Genomic DNA, 22,256 nt, shown 5'->3' with positions numbered 1-22,256 from the left:
ATATGGGAACCGAGGGGGGACGAGGAGGGTTCATCCTTCTAGCTCCCCTGAGGAAGCGGACTACAAGGTCGTTCCTACCCAGTGACTGACCGTGAGAATGTTTGACAAACGCAGCAATAGCCGCCACATATACCTTGAGCGTGGATGGGGATCTACCCTTATCCAAGAGCTCCTGTAGGAAGGAGAGAACCTCCGACACCCCACAATTTTGTGGATCCAGGTTGCGTGCTGAGCACCAACCTGAGAACACTGACCACTTGGAAGCATAAAGCCGTCTAGTAGAGGGCGCTCTAGCTTGCATAATCGTGTTTAACACTCCGTCAGGGAGACTGACGGGTACCTGTTGATGGCCCACACATGCAGAGCCCAAAGCTCGGGTCGTGGGTGCCAAATGGTACCCCCGGCCTGTGAGAGGAGATCTCTCCTCAACGGGACAGGCCACGGAGCCAAGCTCTGAAGCTGCATCAGCTCCGGAAACCAAACTTGGTTCGGCCAGAACGGAGCTTCTAGAAGCACAGAGGAACCATTCTCCCTGATATGCTTGATTACCTGTGGTAACAGCGTGATCGGAGGGAAAGCATAGAGAGTGTGCCACTGTGCCAAAGGTGTCCCACAACAGCTGAACTGTCTGAGGAATTCCCCTAGGGGAACGTTGTCCCTGGACAGCCTGTCTGGACCCACATTCAGATGGCCTGGCACATGCGCCGCTCTCAGCGAGAGTAGGTTGCGCTGAACCCATACAAGGAGGCGTTCTGCCAGTGCATGAAGGTTCTGTGATCTCAGACCGCCCTGGCGATTTATGTAGGAAACCACCGACATGTTGTCCGTGCGGACAAGGACATGGTGGCCCTTTTGAAGAGGAAGGAAGAACCGCAAGGCGTTCTCAACCGCCTTCATCTCTAGACAGTTTATGTGCAAGCTCTTGGCTTGACCACAGGCCAAAAGTCGGTCTGCCCTCGTAGAGGGCGCCCCAGCCCGAATTGGAGGCGTCTGTCGAAAACACTTTCAGTTTCGAGATTACCCCCTGGTTTACACCTGTCTGATACCAGTCGACCGCCTTCCAGGGCTCCAGAGCTGTGACACAGTTCTGAGTTACCTTGAGACGTAAACGACCGGATGCCCATGCCCGACCAGTGCTGTAAAGGGCGCATGCGAAGCAGACCTAAACTAAGACATTATTAAGTTGTGAATGGATTGTGTGTTTGGCATGCGTTTTTTAATAAAAAATTGCATACTTCACCTCCAATTGTCATGGTAAGGACAACATTATTGTTTTTTAGTCTTGGAACCTATTTTATTGGACTCCTTGACCACAAAAATGTACACGTTGATACCAAATTTGTCATTATAGCTATAACAGAAGCAAAGATATGGGCCTCTCAAGTATGGTCGGCGGCCATTTAAAAAAAAAAATGTGCGTATATAAGATACAAAATGTGATCTCACTTGTGTCTTAGGATACATTTATTTCTATGGCCCTAAGGTACTTCCATACCAAAGGGGACCTTTGCATCATGACTTGAAGTCAAAAGTCACTTAACCTCCCTACTATTATGTGCAAATTAAATTTTTCTTAAAGGTGAAGTATGTAATTTCTATGGCACTAGTGGTACCAAACAGGTTTCCCAAACACTCCTACGACCCCTTGTGCACTCTCCAGTGCTGTCCATCTACAAATTGTTTACTTCTGGTTCTGCTTAATACAGGTTAAAATTATAGTAACATTAAAAAAAAAAAAAAACATTCTCCACCCTTAAATTTAGAGCACTGAAGTGATGTATGTTTTGTGTGCCAACCCGGAAGTTTGCATCTTACACATGTTGTTCAAGATAATATTCACAAATGAACACAACTTTTAGGAATTTCGAAGCCTAAATACAATCGGCAGAAGTAAAAAGCTTAACGTAGGCGATAAACAAACTACACCACGGTCGCAAGACTTTAACGTTACCACCATTAAGCTTTCAACAACTCTTCCAATCTTAAAAATTGGAAAGTTGGAAAGTTTGAGTTAGAAGAGTTTGCAAGAGCGTGATTATAAATGAGGCTGTAAAAGTGGACTAGTGAGTAGATGAGACATCACGCCTACATCACTGTTTGGTGTGATGATGTTTAATCACCCCAACAACCTCTAGTCCCATACCTCTTAATATCAACCACCCTTTTCAAGACACAAAAAAGCTTTAAAAAGCACAAGTGGGGTACAAGATATATATTTTATGTCATAGAATAAAATGTGGAAATATCTTGAGCTTGTGTTAACCAAAAACCTTATTTCAGGCATTTAAAACCCATTAAAAAACCTTATGACTTAAGGACGATGGAACCGGGAGTGAAAAAATTGCAAACTCATTTTCGGGTTTTAGGACTCATTCCTGCAGCACTCTATCCCTATGACATTCTCAGATTTGTGATAAAAGAAAAACCTGCACATATCAGTTGGAACAAAATTTTTCTGTTTTTGCTCAGGCTTTGTTCCAAACCCTAGTGAGCTGATTACACAGACATTTACAGATGCACTAGATCAGTCACTAAGTTTCTATTTCAGTTAGGCTGCTGCCTTAGAAGGTGCTTACAGTATGTAGGCGGTAGACAAGCAAGGCAGCTCATTAGTTTCTGAACAGCGCCTAAGTGTAACAGCTGAAATATTGTTTCTGACTAGTAGGCGGTTTTCACTCATGGTCCTACAGCTTGACTTCTCAGAAATATCACCCCTACGAGTGTACAAAGTGTCAAAAGTGAACATCATTAAGGGAAGTTCACAGTTTTCGTTGTCAGGTCCAAACATTCAGCTTTTGGAGAAAAACTGAGCTAGTTGAAAGTGATTTGGCAATTCAAGTATATTACGATTAGTTCAGATATGACATATACTGTATCAAATAGAAAGCAGCTATGTGATATTGTTGATTTTGAAGTGCTGTATTGGCACAATAATACAGAACAAATCCAAAGGAAATAAAGTCACGTGTCACTGTTCAAACAATATGAATAAACATCATTAATAGAGTGCTTTTACTGTTCTCACATACAATCAAAACCCCTCAAATTAAGGAATAATTCACCAGAAAAATTTAATTCTGTCACTATTTAAGAAATTTAAGCAAAAAAAAAAATGTTTTCCATGAAATCTGGGTAGTCTGGACTAGATGCATATTTGAGCTTGTTAGTGCTTATTCCATGAAAATATTGCATTAACAATATAATTCACACATCATATGGACTACTTTTATTGTATTTTTTGAGAATACGGTCATTGAATGGAAAAGAGATCAAAATTAAAAAAAATGAATAAAAATTAATTCCCAGAGAGGCAGACATTGAAGTACAACATAATGGTGGGTATATAATGATCGAATTAAAATTTTTGGGTGACCTATTCAGTTCAAATGTGTTCTCATTGAATTCTCACATGAATTATATTTGAGCTATCTGAATATACAGTATATATATTCCTTATAAAAAGGCATTGCACAAGCCCAAACATTCCAGTAATTTCCAAAGATAAATCTAACCCATTCTTTAAAACATTCTGTCGGTGTATTCATTGAAAAATAACTCTTGTTAAAATTCTCATAATCATAGTAAAGTAAAAAATAGAATGCGCTTAAACATAAAGCTTTCCCTTTAGTTTCTATTGCAATACCAGGAAAAAAACATACATAAAACGTGTCGGTACATTATATTTTGTACTATAAAACAAAGGTGCATCTCTGAACCTTTAAGCAAGGCCATCTACTGCATAACAAATAATTTATTCAAGTTATAAATATTGACTACTGTAAATAAAAAAGACAAACGTCAAATTGCAATCCTTAATTCTTAATTCTTTGTTGTGATATATTTCGATTGACATTCCAAGAAAGTCTAAGGCCGGTGGCTGAAATCAGAGATAATATTACAGACCTCCACAAATGAAGTCCCATGTTTGTCCTAGCGTCTGTGCAACACCAGTAAAGAATACAGTGATACAAACACCATCTGACAGAAAAACAGATAGAAACCTCAAGACTTCATGGTGCAAATGGGCACTACGATGACCAGTATCACAGTGCAAGCGGCCGCAGCGATCAGTGCGCCAATTTTACACGCCTTTGCTCTGCGAAACTCCGCCTCCTTGCGCTTGAGCAGCGAATCGTAGCCCGGCGTGTAGATGTCCTCCATCCAGTATTCCAGATTGTTGGGGTTGAGTGAATCCTGGACCTGCAGGGGAACAGAAAAGGTGAGAGGTTCTGCAAAAGAAAGCGTTTGTGTGGAGCAGACCGTGATTGTACCAGGTCTCGGCTGTGGAAGATGAATGGAGCTCTTGTCCACTCGTCACACTAACTGCAGACAGATTCCTGAAGCAACATATTCTGTCGAGATGGAATTTTTCATCAAATTGACATTTTAATTGAATATATGGTTAGCAAGTGAGGGGGAAATGAGAAAGAGGAAAGGGTGACACGGCACACGGTTCAGGATGAGATGTTCAGGTATGACAGCAAGGAAAATAGGAACAGTCAGACAAAAATAGCCAAAGAAGCTGAAAGGGAAAAAACAACATTTGAACTTTTTCTCAAGGAAACATGAGTGTTGCTTGTCTGTGTATAACTCATGTCCCAAAATGACGCTAGGGTGTTTTGGGTGGCTGTCATTAGATAGATGGATAGATGGATAGATGGATAGATGGATAGATGGATAGATGGATATTCATCTGTTTTTCAGCAATAGCTTTTCAGCAGCAGTTGAAAAGCTCTATAATACAATTAAGCTGTAAAAAATTATATAAATAAATAAATATGAAGAAAAATATAAATGTATAAATATAATAACAAATAATATAGGCTACATATAATATACATTCATAAATAAATAAAAATCTGTAATAATGTTATTTAAATTATTATTTTAATAATAAATACATATCTATAATATCAACTATTACATGTATTTATTGATTTCTTCAAGTATTTATAACAAAAAAATACATGTAATATGCACTGGGACATGGCCATGCAGGGGAAAAAGAAAGAAAAAAGAAGAAAAGACAAAAATATATATATTTCTTGCTTCTCGGCCAGGCTGCTGTTTGGTTTTGGACACATTTCACCAGGTCAGACTGGGAGACCAACCAGCTAAGACCAGCTTAAACAGAGACCAAAAGATGAATCTAATCTAATCAATCTGGCATTATAAGACATCCATCTAATGTCAAGAGTACATGATCTTCCACTGTGACGATGATGCCATCTTCAATGCCCCTAATAACTGTCCTACAGGGAACTTTTGCACCCAAAGTGTGTTCAATGTTGCCATTTTTCACACATGGATTGCTTCTGAATATCAGATGTCATTAATTTCAGCAATGACAAGCAGCAGGACGCTGTCACTGATGACACTTTCCTCCACTACACTGAGCACGTATACAACTTCACGCACACTATCAGCCGTCTCTGTCTCAATAAGCTCAGAGTAATCTTATATCAATACCAGCAAAGTGTGTTCAATGTTGCCATTTTTCACACGTGGATTGCTTCTGAATATCAGATGTCATTAATTTCAGCAATGGCAAGCAGCAGGACGCTGTCACTGATGACACTTTCCTCCACTACACTGAGCAAATACAACTTCACGCAGGTATTAGCCGTTTCTGTCTCCAATAAGCTCAGAGTAATCTTATATCAATACCAGCTGTAAACGAGAAAGATAATCCGATTTTCTCTTGTGAAAAAAACCCTTCACAATTTCATAGTGAAGGGAAATACCAATCATGTGTTTTAAAGGTGTGTTTTTTTTTTGTTTCTTGTAGTCGACTGCTAATGTGCAATTGCTACCTGATCATTTACTAAATTCAATTCCATTTTTGATATTAAAACATTAGAGGCAGAAAAAGTCCTATTAAAATATAATGGCATTATAGACAGAATAAATTCAAGGCTCAACATTAAAACTACCATTAAATATTAATGATAAATGTTAATCAAGTTAACATTGTCTCTTTTGTCGAAACACAATCAGTGATCTAGAGACTAATTACACCATAAGCTGGCTTGTAAAGTTCCAGGGAATAAACACTAATGTCAGTTTGGAAATAGTGCATTTTTAGAGATGAATGCTCAACAGTCCACAACTCTCCTGTGAGAAACACATGATTAATTGTCTTATAAATCTCCCTCTCAGTAATTGCTATGACAACAGAATTTCTACTTTAAGTCACCTAATGGACCGTTCACAGGACGCTTTCTTGTGTTCAGTCTGCACTGGTTTTCAATAGATGGTCTTTGTTAACACACACTCAACAAACTTTTTTTGGGCTTCCCATACAGCTCATAAATAAATTAAGAAGAAACAAAGAAGAAGGGTGTGACAGTTGGTTCGACTGCCTGGTCCGAACCTGAGTTCGATTGATCCCCCCTCCCCCCAGAGTTCATTTGCATTCATATCAGTAGCAAATCATACCAGAGTTCACATGAACCATTCCACAGACCATTCTCGAGTGCGCACTCGAGTTCAGAAAACCGTGCTGACATCAATTTAGCCCGGGTGTTCACCAAAAGTGCTAGTGTGAACGGACCCTAAAAGGTAAATTACTTTTTGATGCAGGTCAGATTCAGATCCAATCTGAAATCAGATGACAAAAATCTATTTGATAAATGTTTTTGTGCTTGCAACAATATAAAAATACGGCAAACACTGCACAAACAAAAACCATATTGTAGTAAACAAAACAAAAAAAACAGCAATTTAAATAATTTCAGGTGACAAGATCAACAGAAAAAAAGTAGGCCAGATAAAAAGAAATGGCTGATTGAAAATGCAAATTATTGCAAATCATTTTAATCACCTCGTGATATATTTTACAATTGCATCCTTGCTGCACAAATCCAAAAAACTCTTTGCTTTGTCAAGGTTCGGATGTGCTGTGATGGGTCAATAAGAATCATTGGTACGTAGCATTGCTTGAGCTGTGTTCTGTCTTTTTGACATGTTCTGTCTGTTTTCTGCTCCTCTCATGCTGTGGTTGGGCAAGCGGGCCTTCAGAAGACCTACAACTCTTGGAAATGGGCAAAAAGAGAGAGACACCACCCCTGGTTCTAGCCAGTTGTCTATGCACTGGGGTGAGCATGTAACACAGATTTGATGCGAAGATATAGGGCACATTTCACATCCTGCTGAAGACATTGCACAAGCCTCTGAAGAAGTCAGCAATTTACTTTTCTGTTCCATCTTTTTTATTTTGTTCTCATACACACAGAACAAGAACAGCTAGTTTTAAAGCCATCATTTGCTTTTATCCATTCAAAATCAATATATATAAATATATATATAAAATAAATAGAGCATACATTATGGTATTGAATGAAAGAAGCTTGCTTTTCTCCTGCACTCCTAAAGCCTTTTTATTGTGAGCCCTCCTCTATCAATAGAATGCGATTATGTCTGGAGATGAAGACAGATTAACATCGTCTGTAACAGACAACCAAGCCTTAATGTAAAACAAGTGCACAACAGAAGGTTTTTAAAATCAACATGAATAAAAATGGACCCTTTTTACTTTCTTAATCCATATTCCTGGTCTTTGCAACTAAAATACAAAGCCACTTACTTTTTCAACTTTCAAGAACTTGTTCTTGTTTATTCCAATATGTAGCTTTTTACTTTTATGGGAACTATGATTCATTTTTCTGAATATTTTGTTCATGTCAACCAACTGATTCAAAAAACACTTCAGTGATTCTTTTTTACGTCTCATCATGGCATATTACATGCCTCTCATTCCCTCTAAAAAGTTCAACCTTATTGGAATTTCTTATGCCACAATTTTAATTTGTTGTAGGAATGAATCTTCATAAAGTTCCATCTTCCAACCCACATACCGCACATGCTGCAGTATTTTAATTACTTAAACAGCAGGACCTACTACTTCCGGTGAGATTCTGAAGTGCACATTTTACGATCCCGAAAGGCCACAGAATGAATAGAAGTGAGGCAACACAACTGACGCTGGTGGTAGGTCACGTGACAGTGACAACATGGTGGGACAGGAGAATAAACCTCATTGGTTCTTGCTGAAGCTCAAACGTGCTGAGTAACATGAGAATGAACCTCACTGGTTCTTGCAGAAGCTCAAACGTGCTGCGTAACCTGAGAATAAACCTCATTGGTTCTTGCAGAAGCTCAAACGTGCTGCGTAACCTGAGAATAAACCTCATTGGTTCTTGCTGAAGCTCAAACGTGCTGCGTAACCTGAGAATAAACCTCATTGGTTCTTGCTGAAGCTCAAACGTGCTGCGTAACACGAGAATGAACCTCATTGGTTCTTGCTGAAGCTCAAACGTGCTGCGTAACCCGAGAATGAACCTCATTGGTTCTTGCAGAAGCTCAAACGTGCTGCGTAACACGAGAATAAACCTCATTGGTTCTTGCTGAAGCTCAAACGTGCTGCGTAACCCGAGAATAAACCTCATTGGTTCTTGCTGAAGCTCAAACGTGCTGCGTAACCCGAGAATGAACCTCATTGGTTCTTGCAGAAGCTCAAACGTGCTGCGTAACACGAGAATAAACCTCATTGGTTCTTGCTGAAGCTCAAACGTGCTGCGTAACCCGAGAATAAACCTCATTGGTTCTTGCTGAAGCTCAAACGTGCTGCGTAACCAGAGAATGAACCTCATTGGTTCTTGCTGAAGCTCAAACGTGCTGCGTAACACGAGAATAAACCTCATTGGTTCTTGCAGAAGCTCAAACGTGCTGCGTAACACGAGAATGAACCTCATTGGTTCTTGCAGAAGCTCAAACGTGCTGCGTAACACGAGAATAAACCTCATTGGTTCTTGCTGAAGCTCAAACGTGCTGCGTAACCCGAGAATAAACCTCATTGGTTCTTGCACTTCAAGTGATCAAGCTTGAGCTTCTATTTACCACAACTGATGTGTGAATTTATGAATGTTTATATGTGAATAAAAGCCTAGATTCAATCTGTTCATCATGTAAAGTGATCGTGTCTCTTCAGAAAATTTTGGACTAAACCACTCAATTCATATGGATTAGTTTTACGATCTCTTTATGAACTTTTTGTCAAAGTGCGTATAGAGGGACAGAAAGCTCTCAGATTTCATCAAAAATATCGTTATTTGTGTTCCAAAGTAGAACTAAAGTCTTAAGGGTTTGGAACAACATGAGTACATTTTTTGGGTAAACTGTCCCTTTAATAAAAGATCTTTATTGTAATGTCTTGTCATTTTGTTGCAACCATGAATCCGCTCACAAAAAAATATATTTTGAATATGCATAATTTAATCTCCATTATTCACCAATGTTTGTTCGTTTGTTTTAATCAAATAAATAAAATACTTTTTTTTTCAAAAATGGTGAACAAATGACCTCATTTCCAAATTAAACGCTTCTCGGATTCGAGAAGTTGTTGACTCGAGAATCAATCATAAACATCATAAACAAATGGTTCAGTCTAGGTTTGTTAAGAGATTGTCCAAGCTGTATAAACTGGATCAACTGATTCATTGAAATAATTCAAAGCAAAAGAATGACTTGTTCTAGCCTGGTTAAAACCAGACCATTCTCAGTTGTAACTGAGTTATGGTCTGGCAAAGCATCATAGACCAATCATTTCCAGAGGGGCGTCACCAACAGACGTCGCGGATAGATCTAAAACCAATCAGAGCAATGAAGGAGATGACGTATACAGAGCGGCGGCCGGCGGAGAAACATCTCCGAGTGTTGTTCTTTGCTCGGTTTTTAACAAAAAGGAAACGGTCAAATCGCTTAAAACAGACGCGATAGCTGATTCGAACGAGTGATGTTCGACGGCGGCATCCATCTTTGTAATGTAGGCTACAAAATAATCTGCTTCAAAATCCCAGCGCTGTCGTCATCATGTAAAGCCCGCCCCAACGTTTCTGATTGGTGCCGTGATTTTGACGGATTGGAAATGGGCTTGAATGAGCTCTTTGCCAGACTAACTTTCAGAGCAAATCTAAATTTGCCAGAAGTTGTCTGGGTTTTCCCAGGCTAGACTTGTTCACAAATCAGATACCACTACTTTTTTATATAATGCAATCAAGTCCATCCTACTGAACACCCAGTTTCACGCAGAAATACGTTAGAATCCAGAATTCGGTTGCGAACAGCATTTCATGTTGGCAGTAATTGCATTGTGTCCCTGACTGTCAACAGTGAGTGATTTAAATAAGGATCATTAATATTTCACAGCGCACAAGGTCACCTACTGCACTGATGACCTTAAGACACACACCGGCGGCATTTGGCAGAGAAGCATTGATTGAGGAAAAATCGAAGCCTCCATTCCCATGCGCCCCAGCCTTAAAGCTAATCCCACAGATCGCCACACACAGCACACATCAAAGCCTCAAAAAACAGTGAAAAATCAACAATATTGGCACAGTTGCAATCACAATGCAAAGCCCCTGAGGTCGGCTCTCACCTGCAGGTCCAAGGCGCTGAGCTTGTTCTTGTCTCCTGAGTTGCGTTTATACTCTTCAATGGTCCAGGAGGGCTGAGAACGTTTGGCATCGGCGAGGCCGGTCAGGCGTAGGTCCGTATAGAGAGGACTGCCCTTCACGTGAGACTTGACCGCGTGAGGGAAGTGGTGTGGGCTGAACACCTGCTCCACCAGGTAGGAGTCCTTGGGCGGCTTTGAGGAACGGTGGGCCTGGTGGGCGTCATACTGTCGATCTGTCTGTAGGGGAGAAATGGGAGGAAAGGTCACAGAGGAGGAATTTTTTGTCTTGTTTTCCAGTACAAATATCTAAACATTCTAAACATATCAAGATATATTTAACTTGAGAAGCAATATGACTTAAGATATTAAATCTAAAATAAATATCACAATTAAGTGTGTTTTTTCTTAAAACAAGAAAAAAATATCTGCCAACAAGGTAAGATCAAGTAATCTTGTTTTGTTTTTTCCCTTTTAATTAATTTTATTTTTCTGTCCCCATTGGCAGATATTTTTTCTTGTTTTAAGCTTAAACTCACACCAACTATTTGTGCTGCAAAAAGAAATGAAACCTCAAATCATAAAACTTGTTGAGAAGAGGTGTGATATTGCTTTTCCAGAGCAGTTGGGACCATTTTCACCTGGAAAATCATTACTTTGAAGAAGGGAGTTGAGTCTAGAGACCACAATCATTGAGATTTTGGGGCCACCTAGCAACTGCATAGCAACATTCTAACAACTTATTAGGACACCTTAGAAACCGCTCAGCAAGGCAGTCACCAAAAACACCTTAACATCAGGGTGGTGACTTTTGCAAAGGCAAACACAGTAAGGTCTGGAAGAAAAGTTCTTTCCTTCAGCAATTCAGAGTTATTGAAACCCTGCATCAGCTATAACTCTCAAGAAAAAAAGCATGGTGGCACTGCATGAGTCTAACTAGCTATATACGGTGCAAGCGGGAATCATTGTGCTTACAGGAATGACTGCAGTCTTGTTTGCAGAGCTGGAAATGTGTGATTGTCTCTGTCTTTAGACTATTATAAAGAATTATATCTGAGTCAGGAGCTTATTCTTGTCCAGAGGGAAACCAAATTGCTGCAGCTTACAACATGAAAAATTGGATTATCATGAACTGGGTCATTCTGTGTGTAAAAAAAAGCACAAAAAAAAAAACCTTCAATAATAACCAGCTGATGCAGCTTTTAATAATATATACAAGTACATTTTTCAAAAGATAGTCAAAAAGAAAACAAAAGTTACTGGATTTATGTTAAGCTATTTTTTCCATAAGAATGTTGTTTAATGGCCTTTCCACATTCCTTGTTGTATTAGTAAATAAACATAGAAACACCTGGTTCCCTAATATTTCCCCATTATAAAGTAATGAACAATCCCATAAAGTAAAGTAAAAAAAAAAGACAAATAATATTTTAATGACATTGTCATCCTTTCAAAAAGTAAATGTCAACTTGTACCACACTCTAAAAAATGCTGGGTTGTTTCAACCCAAATTTGGGTAAAATATGGACAAACCCAAATGTTGGGTCAAAAATGTAATAAAAAAATGTACAGTTGAAAGAGAAAGTTGAAGTTGGGTTAAAATTTTAAATTACGTTTTTAACTCAACATTAGGGTTTGTCCATATTTGAACCAAATTTGGGTTAAAACAACCCAGCATTGTTTAGAGTTAACTTATAATTGAAAAGGGGATATATATATTGAAATTGAAATTTACTTAAAAATTGAAATATTTTAATAATATATTTAAAATTATGTGTTGAATAAATTAAATACGTCTTTCAAAATAAAAGTCTTGACTCAGAAAAACATTTAGAATTCCGTTTTGTTGTTGGTGTTTCGACGAAGACTAACTCCGCGACCCACTTTTGGGTTGACACCCACCAGTTGATCTATATATTTCAATATAATTGCAGCATTTCTATTCTGCCCTGTCATTTTTGTTCCCCTGTCTCAGTACATTTTGTAAAAAGAAAAACACCCACCCACTTAAATGTTCTTCTCTTTTAGGCAAGGTATCGTTCTGTCTGGCCTGAGTTAAGGTGAAAATTAAAAAAGCCACAGGAGTGAGCTCTGAAGAGTGTTGATCCACCTCCTGCTTCCTGCAGGGAAAGACTGATCAAACAACCACAGATGCAAATGAGGGAAGGCCAACTGAGAGGAGGAAAAATATTGTCTTTCTGATATTCATAGGTATAGGTTATTCCTCGCCAAGAAAACAGCAGCAGTGAAATAATACATACTGTAGGTCAGACTCAATGTCATACAGAGGGACTGTGACTCACTGAATATCATAAGGATTCTGTACTTATTTATCCTTACTGTAATATAACCATTAAACTTACAAGTTATAAAACAATGTATCATGGCATTGCAATAAATAAAACATCTTTACTGCAGTTGTAAATTCATTAATCTCACCGAGACACAATCATTAGTGTTGTTGCTAAGCAAGAATCTTTATTACAATTGCTTACTTGGGGTTAGTGATTTGAACAATTCCCTAAATAACTATGAAACTTCTGCACATTCTGTAACCATTGAAAAATACATGAACGATTGAAAAAGACATGAACGATACCTTGCCTAAATCTGACTCTATGAAGAGGACTGTGTTTTATAGGTCAATTGTATTTTGGAACAATCTTCCTGTTGGGGTTCGTGAAATCAAGGGAAAAACTGGTTTTAAAAAAAGACTAAGACTGTATTGGTTTTCAACATCATAATATCGTCTGGATTGGTTGAGTGAGGTTGCATTATGTGGTATGTTATTCTTTTTTCTTTTTTTTCTTTTTTTTTTGTATTTATATATGATATATTTGGGAGTAATTGTGATTGTAATTATTGGCTTTTGGATGTATTGTTTGGACCCCAGAAAGACTAGCTGTCGTCTCGGCGTCAGTTAATGGGGATCCTTTTAAATAAACATGTAGGATCCCTCATATCATGTGGCATGTTTGGGAAAGGTGCTCTGCAACTTTCTTATACTTTTTCGCCATGTCAACAACCACCTAACCATACTAACTTAAAATAAACGCTACTTAAAATAAAACTGAAATAAAATAAATTAAAGCTAAATAGAAGTATTAAAAATGAAGAAAAAAAAAACAATAAAAAAAACTAAAATTAAAATGAAAACTAAAAACATAAATTTGAATCAAAATCAAAATAAATAGAAGGAAATTTTAAATATTAATAAATAATATAATACTATAAAAAATAATACCTAAAATAACACTGCGCTAAACCAATCAGAAAGTCTTATTGGCAAACAATTATCAACATCTTGGCAACCACAACAGCCTAGTATTGTGCTTTTGAGATTTGCACAGGAAAGACCTCTCACATTTTTAAAATATATAATCCTTAATTTTGTCATCTAAACCCATCAGCCTATTCAGGGCACTTCTCTTTAGTATAGGCTATTCTTTGTCCGGCACAACTTTAAGTTGAATGGACACACAGACATTATTAAAACCTCATTGAAGATAGCCTTCAAATGAAGCGACTAAAAGCATTGGTTGTTTATATTCTGCGAGCCAAATAATTTAAGTGTGCTTCTAGCTTGACCACTACTGACATGAGCTTATCGCTTGGCTAGCTGGCACTTTTGTTTGGGCTAGAAGAAAAAAAAAGATTTGCATTGCCCTTTATCAAGGGCACTATGTGAGAAGGAACGGATGTTGTGCTAAGTGCCTGTCTGAAAATGACAGTTCTCTCGTATCTTCTCACCCACTACAGAGCTGCTGGGTTCGTTGGCTGCGTTCTCTCATAAAGAAGTCGTGCTAAAAGACTGGCGTAACAACTTCATGTCAGTTAAAGACAGGATGATGTAGACAGAAAGAAAATAAAAGAGGATGACAGGATGCACTATAAGACTCTCATTAACCCAGAAAAACATTTACCAAAACATTCACAGCTGAATAGATGTTTGGCAGACAAGCTGTTTCTTGGAACCCATTGACAGCCCTGGTTTGAATACATGAAAGCATTGCTTTTAAATTAAAGATTTAAAAGACAAAATTGTACACTGAAAAAGTAAGAACATCCAGTTGTTACCTTCAATGTGAAGTGCGTAGTTTCTTCTGCACTAGTGTCATGAAACAGAATTGCAATTCCCATCGGCTATTTGACAGACAGACAGACACATAGCTCCGCCTCAAACACACACCATTGGTCATTGAGTCAGTGTTGCTGCCAGGCTGTTCAGGAAGCTCTAACTAAGAGATACATGTTTGATTATGGCACAGAACACAAGCTGTTTCCACTTTTCATGAAAATAAACACAAACAGCTTATTTATTGGTCAACTATTCATATTAAAGACATACAAGGAGAAAATAATTGAATAAATTACACATTTGACCTTTAAATAAAGGAGAACTCAAAAGGCAGACTGGCCAAAGAATGGTGAAATGCACAAGATTGTTATGTGTTCTCATTAATGTGAATGAGGTTTAATTAACCACCAGTTCCCTGTGCGACCATTCACTAAAATTAACTACAGCTTGGATCGTTCCAAAGAGGCAGGGACTTTTGGCATTCACAAGCTCCCCAAAAAGATCAGAAGGGACGATACAGGAACTGGCAGGCTTCTAACCAGGGCAATAAGCCAAGAAGACATGAGTGAGAGGCAGAGGAGGAAAACTAAGAAAACATGAAAATATTCCCAAGACTAAAGAAGGGTAAGTGTTTCAGAGAAGAGAAGAGAAGAGAAGAGAAGAGAAGAGAAGAGAAGAGAAGAGAAGAGAAGAGAAGAGAAGCACAATAGAATAGAATAGAATCAGAACAGAAAATAATACCATGCAATACATATAGACAAGATAAAAACAAAAAAACAACACAGAATAGAATAGAATATGAAAAAAGAAAACTTAATGGAACAGAAAAGAATGGAATAAATAAGATAAAAAGAACAGACAGACAATTATACTGTAAAACTACAGAATGGACTAGAACAGAATAGAATGGAATAGAATAGAATAAACACAACAAAACATAGAATAGTGAACAGAATAAAGTAATTATCAAAGAATAGAAGAGAACAGAATAAACAGCACACAACAATTAAAAAAATAGAACTAAACTATAACATAAGAAACAGAACAAGACAGAACAAATAATTTACCATAAGATATAGCAAAAAAAAAAAAAAACACAGAACAAATTAAGGAAACAAAAATGAAAGAGAACCATACCATAACATGACAAATTTACAAAACATAAGACATTACATCAGACATAACATAACATAACATAGCTCACTACTGATAAATCTGTAAAAAGATCGTTTTCCACCTGCATGTGATCAGGAATGGGAGCTCTTACTCTATTATCCACAGAGACCAGAGCAGACTGCATCCAACTTGGCTACTAAAGACTTCGGCCCAGAAACTGATTTTTTGTTTGCTTGTTTACCTCAAGTATTTTTACATTCTTAAAGCGGTATACAAAGTGAGGTTTTGATACAACTTTTTCATCTTCCTTGCAGTATTCATGGAATCCTTGAACTTGTTTACCTTAAGACGTTTAAATGCTTCAGAGTACTGAAGCTTCAGCTCAGATGTGTCAACATAATATCTCGAGAGCTGGTAAATACTTTTCAGGACTAATTTGCCATGAAATCCTTGTTCCTCTGAGGGGATTGAATTAAAATTATTAGTCTGATTCTCTACTGTGTCCTGCACTCAGTCTGTGCCCCTGCAAAAAATACAGCTACAGTAGATGTAGGATAGAATGGGGAAATTGTGTGATAATTGCACCGCAAGAGACCACGGCTGTACTGTTAGAGATATGATATTAAAGCTAGCTTGCTTCCAGAACAAAATGTCTGCATGTATTTTGGGAAGTGATGGAGTGTAATTGAGCATAACTACCTAGGGGTGTAAACCAAGGCAAAACCATGCAAGGGTGTAGGAGCGGTCTGGCAACCTTATCTGTCTGGCTCATTAATATTAATTAGTTGACGTAACATTCTTCCAGTAGTCATGACTGATTTGTATAAAACCAGGTAAATGGGTACCTGGGATCCTGGCTTACAGAATTCGATTGACTCAATCCCAATGCTGGTTACAATTTTTGTCTTTGCACAATAACCAAGCTCTTAAAATATAATGACTAATTCTAAATAAATAACAGTTGTAGCAACTGTCTCAGTAATCAACAAATATAATGGTAGATTTGCTAAAATATGTCACACAGCACATTATATGACAGACTTAACCTTACACAATTTAGTTTTTGCAATAGTGGGCACCAAACCCTGATTTTACCATTAGAACAACGTATGGACTGATCTGCATCTCAGCGGCTTACAAATTTGCATTTGAACTCAAGTAATTTTGAGGCACTATACACAATACTTTTCAAAGCACCTTCTTCAGAAAATCAACATGTTTTCAAAAAGCACATGCAATGCAGTAACAGTTCTGAGCTCATTTCAATTCAAGTCAACATGAGCAAACGAGTCATTTCAGTTGATTCAATGATGAAGTGAGTTGTCTGACCAATTCTGATTTAGACTGATGACTCTCAAGATCTCATTAATCTGTTTTGCATATCAGTTTGACTAAGTGATTAAAAAGAGATGCACCAATCAAGTGATTCAGTGGGCCAACACAATAGCAATGCAACACAGAATCTGGATTACAACACTCACAACAGCAAATTCAACACACAGTAAAGACAAAAATTTTAAGTACTCAGGTTTATTACCTCTCTTGGTTTCCTATGTCTGTCCTTGCCTTCACAGTGCCGGTCTCTTTCTTTCCCTTCTTCCCCTGTGTGACTGGAGTAAGACACAGTCCTCCAGTCTCGAGGTGAGTTGGTGATGCTGGCCACTTTGGACTCAGTGACGCTGTTCTCCTCAGTTTGCGACCTGGACGACCTGCGTGTGAATACGCTTTTCTTTAAAGCTTTTACCCTCATGCTTTCGCTCCCATCATCCTCCGGGCAGCACCATTCTGGACTTTTTTCCACCTTCATGTTGTGTCCAGTGGTGTGACACTGAAAAACGTGAGGTGAGAGGTTCGCATCAGTCTTAATCTGCTCCACCATTCCATTATCACTTGATTTCCCATTACCCTCTGGTTCTTGAATCTTCTCATCCAGCTTAGTAAGCTTTGAGAGGACCTGAGATATCTCGCCTCGCACCCCTGAAAGAGACTCAAGCTTCTTCTCAATCTCACCAATCCTGAGTACCAGTTTGCAGACGCTCTCTTTGAGCTCATCATCAGAGTTCTCCAATGACTGGAAGAGGCGGTCTAGTTTGATGCTGGTTTTGCCCAGCTTGACAGTGTTGCGTTCAGGTGAGCTGTCCCCGTCTGATTTCGTCACCTGAGACAGTGAGCCGTTGCTGTTGTAGCACGAGGACTGCACAACTCCAAGAGAGTCACACACGCTCATGTCATCCAGGAAGCGAAAGATATCGCTGATATCGTCGCTGACAATCTCAGAGTCTTCATCTGAATGTTTAAATGGTGGCCTCTCTCCATATTTGTTGTGACCGGGGTAATCTTTCACTTTCCTAGGATGGGATTGTTCGGTCTGGGTCCCAACACTCATGCCATTGTCTACATTACTTGACTGAAACGATGGACAGATGATGCTCTTGTCCTTGTACCTTTTCCCATACTCTCTTTTCTCAACACTCGGTCCGCAAGCCACAGAAGCCATGTCTTTTATTTTGGTTCCATTTGACTTCTTGGAGAAACCTGAGGGAGAGGCAGTGGGCTTGTCTTTTGTACACTGAAAGTGTTGGTCATTTTCCATGTTATGACGATGATTGTCCTTTGCCACTTTGCCGTTCAAGAAGGACCTCTCAAAGTCAGGAACTTCTTCGGTATTGAGGCTCAAGCTCTTGACAGGCCAGGCTGGCTGTTTGCCATGCTTGCTAGAAGTCCTCCTGCTGCTCACGCATTCAGAAACTGTTGTAGGTCCAAAGTAGGTGGATGCTTGCAAGTCGTCCAGGCTCTCATGCTTCACCCGCCCTTTGTTCTGGATGGGTGAGCTGACGGCTTCAAAGTAAGGGTTGCTGTATGGCAGCTCAAAACTGTGATTGAAGAAAGTGGGAGGCTTGTTCAGCTCCCTCCTGTGGTGGTAATCACCACCAGCTTTGGAATTCGCTCTGCACTCCTTGGTGATCACGTGGGGCGAAAAGGCAACAAGGTTGTGGAAATCCTCTTTGAAGATATTCCGCTTTTGCACGCATGAGTGCACGGTAAAAGGCTCTCCGCTGGACACAAAAGTATCCTTGATCCCTGGGTTGATATGAAGAGATTCCTGGTCCGTTGTAGACTCGCTGTCGATGTCCATGGGGAAATAAGTGCTCTGCATCTCGCACGGAGGAGGACTGACGCTGGCGTACTGTGGCAGATGCTGTAGTTTATCCAGAGATGCTGCCCTACATTTCAGGTCCTTGTTGACTCCCAAGAGGAAGTTGGGGTCTGAGGTTGGTATAAACTGCTGGCAGTTGTTGCAGTCAGACATCGGGCAGGGTGATTTACGTGAAATGTGATGACCCCTGGTGTCCAAGAGGTTGTACGCCCTGTCATTGTCGTTGAATTTATACACATCCGAGTCAGATCGACAGGACTCAAATGATTGGTTCTTGTGAAACCTGGGTCTGGAACCCATTGGCAGCTTGTCCTTGGCCATTCCTCCATTCATCTGGATGAGATTAAACATGGTGACAATGTCCGCAGCTACCATGAGCTTCTTGGACTGTTGGTCCTCTACCGAGCACCTCATTTTGTCTTTGAATAACGTTGCGGGGAATGCTGGATCCAAACATGCTGTGTAGAATAGCAGACTCCTCAGCTTAGCCAAATGGACCAAGTCAAACCTGGCACACAAGGACTTACAAAGGTCTTGGTAAGAAACGGTACTGTACTTGGTATCCAATTCCTCCAAAATCCTCACAAGAAAGAGGGAATACTCTGGCATGGCATCCATTGCTGTTTTTATTCTTGATTTTGTGAAGACAGGACAGCCTGCAGGGGACAGATGAATGATTAGTGACTGAAGAAATGTGAGCCATCTGCCAAACTACCATAAGAATCAAATCAGGATGCAGGACCATAATCATCACATAGTCAGAATTCTGATTGATCAATAAAGGGGTTTCAATGACCAATTTTCAAACTTTTACAGTAGGTAAAAAAAGTCTGAGACCACATTCAAAATATAGGACTCAAAAGTTTTAGGATTTTTAAAAAAAAAAAAAAGAAGAAAAAAAATTATTATGAAATAAGATTCAACACAATTTTTTAGTTAACTAATCAAATATGTACATTTGTGAAAAAATTATGCGACTCCCTTATGCAAAAGATCAAATTTCCATGCTTCAATTAAAACACAAGATGCTCATTCCCAATCAAATCATGCTGGATAACCATGTACAGTCTATGCCAGCTCAAGTTCATCCTGTCATTTAAACAATTCTGAGAAAAAAAAGAAAAAAATAATAATATATATATATGCTTATACAATGTTCAATTTGCTTACTGAAATCGTATTTTATAGAGTTTGTGATTAAAAAGCATAATAATATGGTATAGCTCGAATTTGATGAGAAACATTTGAATTCATATTGAGATTCACAGACAACAGACTTTGGTAAAATTAGCAAATTTGAGCACAGTTTTAGTTATTGTTGAGATCTGTCCTGAAACTCAGAAGACACATGTGAGATGACAGATTACTTTTCACAGGAGAACATTTTAATTTTTTTAAAGCAAATGTCTCCATTTGCTCTCCATTTGACCTCATTGCTGTCGAGAATAAACAACTGAGCTATAGAAATCACATTTTACTTACCTATGGATTTGTGCCCCACTGTACATTTGGTCCCTCCAGTCTTGAATATGAAAGAAAAGAAAGGAAACAGGTAATTTATTTTCAATGACAATCTTATAAATAAGCTGAAGAAAGGAAACAGGTAATTTATTTTCAATGACAATCTTATAAATAAGCTGAACTACTGAATTAAATGCATTATCCAGTGCATAAAGAAACTATTGTTTTACACATCCAAGTATGCCGTTTTAGTTGCATAATAGGACTGTAAATCAATTTGCAGTGCAAGTATGCATGCATAAAACACCCTCCTCCAAGCCTCGTTAAAAAAATCGATGGTAAAAAAAAAGCAGCATAAATGAACACATGGACGTTCACAATCACAAGACTGAAAGAGGGGGATTTAAAATCATCCCATAAAATTTTGAAAATACAATATTTTAGATCCATAATAAATTACCAAGAAGAATAAAACAAAACACACCTATTCAACGGTCCCATCTGCTGTCCTCTTGGTCGACTGTGGGGGGGGGGGGAAACTGAACAGGAATGTTTTAACTCAGAAGTGCATTATTAATCCACAGGCATTTCTTTGCAGTTGCACGGCACATCTTCAGCATCATATATCCCCGCGTTCTCCTGACCATTGGGAATGCTATGGAATGGCCTCTCTTCATCTGTATCCTATCCGGATTGCAGGGAGAGTTTGGCGAGGGAGCTGCTCTCTCCATCTGATGGAGCTCAGAGAGCTCAACTCGTCTTTGTTTCCACCTAGAATGACGTAATTTCACCTTAAGACCATTCGCGAGCGCGTGGAGACAGGTTGAGGTTCGACAATGAGAATTAAATCACATTATGCATTTAATAGAACACGCAGCGTGACGTGTCAGTGCCTCAGCCATGCGGGAAACGCGTCGGACAGATCGCATGCACTGCATTATTATAACGCTATCTCGCGCTCTTCTGATAGACACATGCATGTTCAATTCGTGGTGATGACTGAGGACGCATATATGTTTCAATGGAAAAGAAAACTAATGTAAAGTGAAGAAGTTGAGAAGCGCATCCTCGGTGCCTCGACCAGCCAGATAAAATAGGGGAGAACGGGGCTAGTTGTCAGTTCGTTCAAACACACTATGGGGTAAGATGCCACTGTGGAAATCTGGCAACAAATAGACTTATTAACAAATAGCATGCATGCGTAAATAAACCTGGCACACAAGAACTTACAAACAAATAAATTAATAATAAAAAAATTAAATAAAATATTGACCATTAATTAAACTTAATCTGTTGCTGTTTTGGATGCTATTCTTTAGACTCAATAAAATAAAATGATTGGTAAACCCATTTAGGCTATATTAAAAACTATAACTAATTAGATAGAAAACGGTGAATTAAAAATACATTTCCTTAGGGATGCATAATATATCAATAAATGGAAATTATTGGTAGATAGGTAGAAGACTGTGAATTAAAAATAAATGTAAATGCATGCGCATAATATATAAATAAATTAAAATTATTGGTAGACCCATTTATATATATTAAAAAAACGAATTATGTAGAAAACTAAATTAATTTACTTGATACGCATAATATATCAAAAAAATAAATGATTGGCATAACCGATATTAAAAACAATAACTGGTTAGGTGAAAAACTTAAAAATTTATTTACTTAAAGGATTTGCATAAAAGGCCTACATATAAATTACAATCATTTCTACATATCTATATTCTGAATTATGTATCTAACCATACTGACATTGCCTATGGCTTTTCTGTGGTAGTTGCTGTGGTGCTTATATTTTTTAATAAAACATACCACAGTTTGATTCATAGTAACCATTGACATTTGGCCATAAAAATAGACAATGTAGCTGGTAAATTAGAGTGGTGTCACTAAGACAACATGAATTCATAAACATCAGATGCTATGCATATCATGCATAACAGATTCTGATAATAGCATTAATATGGTAATCCTGC

The 22,256-nt window shown here is 38.4% G+C and overlaps 1 protein-coding gene across 2 annotated transcripts; it reads right to left on the bottom strand.

Annotated features, from left to right (window-relative positions):
• Window positions 1-3,713: 3,713 nt before the first annotated feature.
• Window positions 3,714-21,314, bottom strand: minar1 (membrane integral NOTCH2 associated receptor 1). 2 transcript variants are annotated; one of them, XM_056239581.1, is made up of 5 exons: window positions 20,750-21,314; window positions 20,287-20,326; window positions 17,185-19,460; window positions 10,439-10,693; window positions 3,714-4,200 (listed from the first exon to the last, which is right to left on the bottom strand). In XM_056239581.1, exons 3-5 carry the CDS (start codon window positions 19,420-19,422, stop codon window positions 4,003-4,005), a joined length of 2,691 nt encoding a protein of 896 aa, XP_056095556.1. In that variant the 5' UTR covers window positions 19,423-19,460; window positions 20,287-20,326; window positions 20,750-21,314; the 3' UTR covers window positions 3,714-4,002. The 2 variants fall into 2 exon arrangements, with proteins under 2 accessions (XP_056095556.1, XP_056095557.1); XM_056239582.1 differs by lacking the exon at window positions 20,287-20,326.
• Between the last annotated feature and the right edge of the window lie 942 nt (window positions 21,315-22,256).

Source organism: Rhinichthys klamathensis, unplaced genomic scaffold, assembly GCF_029890125.1.
Source record: "Rhinichthys klamathensis goyatoka isolate OS25496 unplaced genomic scaffold, OSU_Roscu_1.1 h1tg000567l_1, whole genome shotgun sequence".
In the NCBI taxonomy this organism is placed as follows: Eukaryota; Metazoa; Chordata; class Actinopteri; order Cypriniformes; family Leuciscidae; genus Rhinichthys; species Rhinichthys klamathensis.
Note: the sequence above shows the minus strand (reverse complement) of the source record. Positions and strands in the feature narration are given on the sequence as shown.

What these genes read in the sequence shown, in the direction of transcription:
- minar1 (XM_056239581.1), bottom strand. Translation starts at nt 19,422, where the DNA reads ATGGATGCCATGCCAGAGTATTCCCTCTTTCTTGTGAGGATTTTGGAG. An exon ending in GACATAGGAAACCAAGAGAG is followed by an intron (nt 10,694 to 17,184) that starts GTAATAAACCTG and finishes TCTCCCCTACAG; the next exon opens with ACAGATCGACAGTATGACGC. An exon ending in TCAGCGCCTTGGACCTGCAG is followed by an intron (nt 4,201 to 10,438) that starts GTGAGAGCCGAC and finishes GTTCCCCTGCAG; the next exon opens with GTCCAGGATTCACTCAACCC.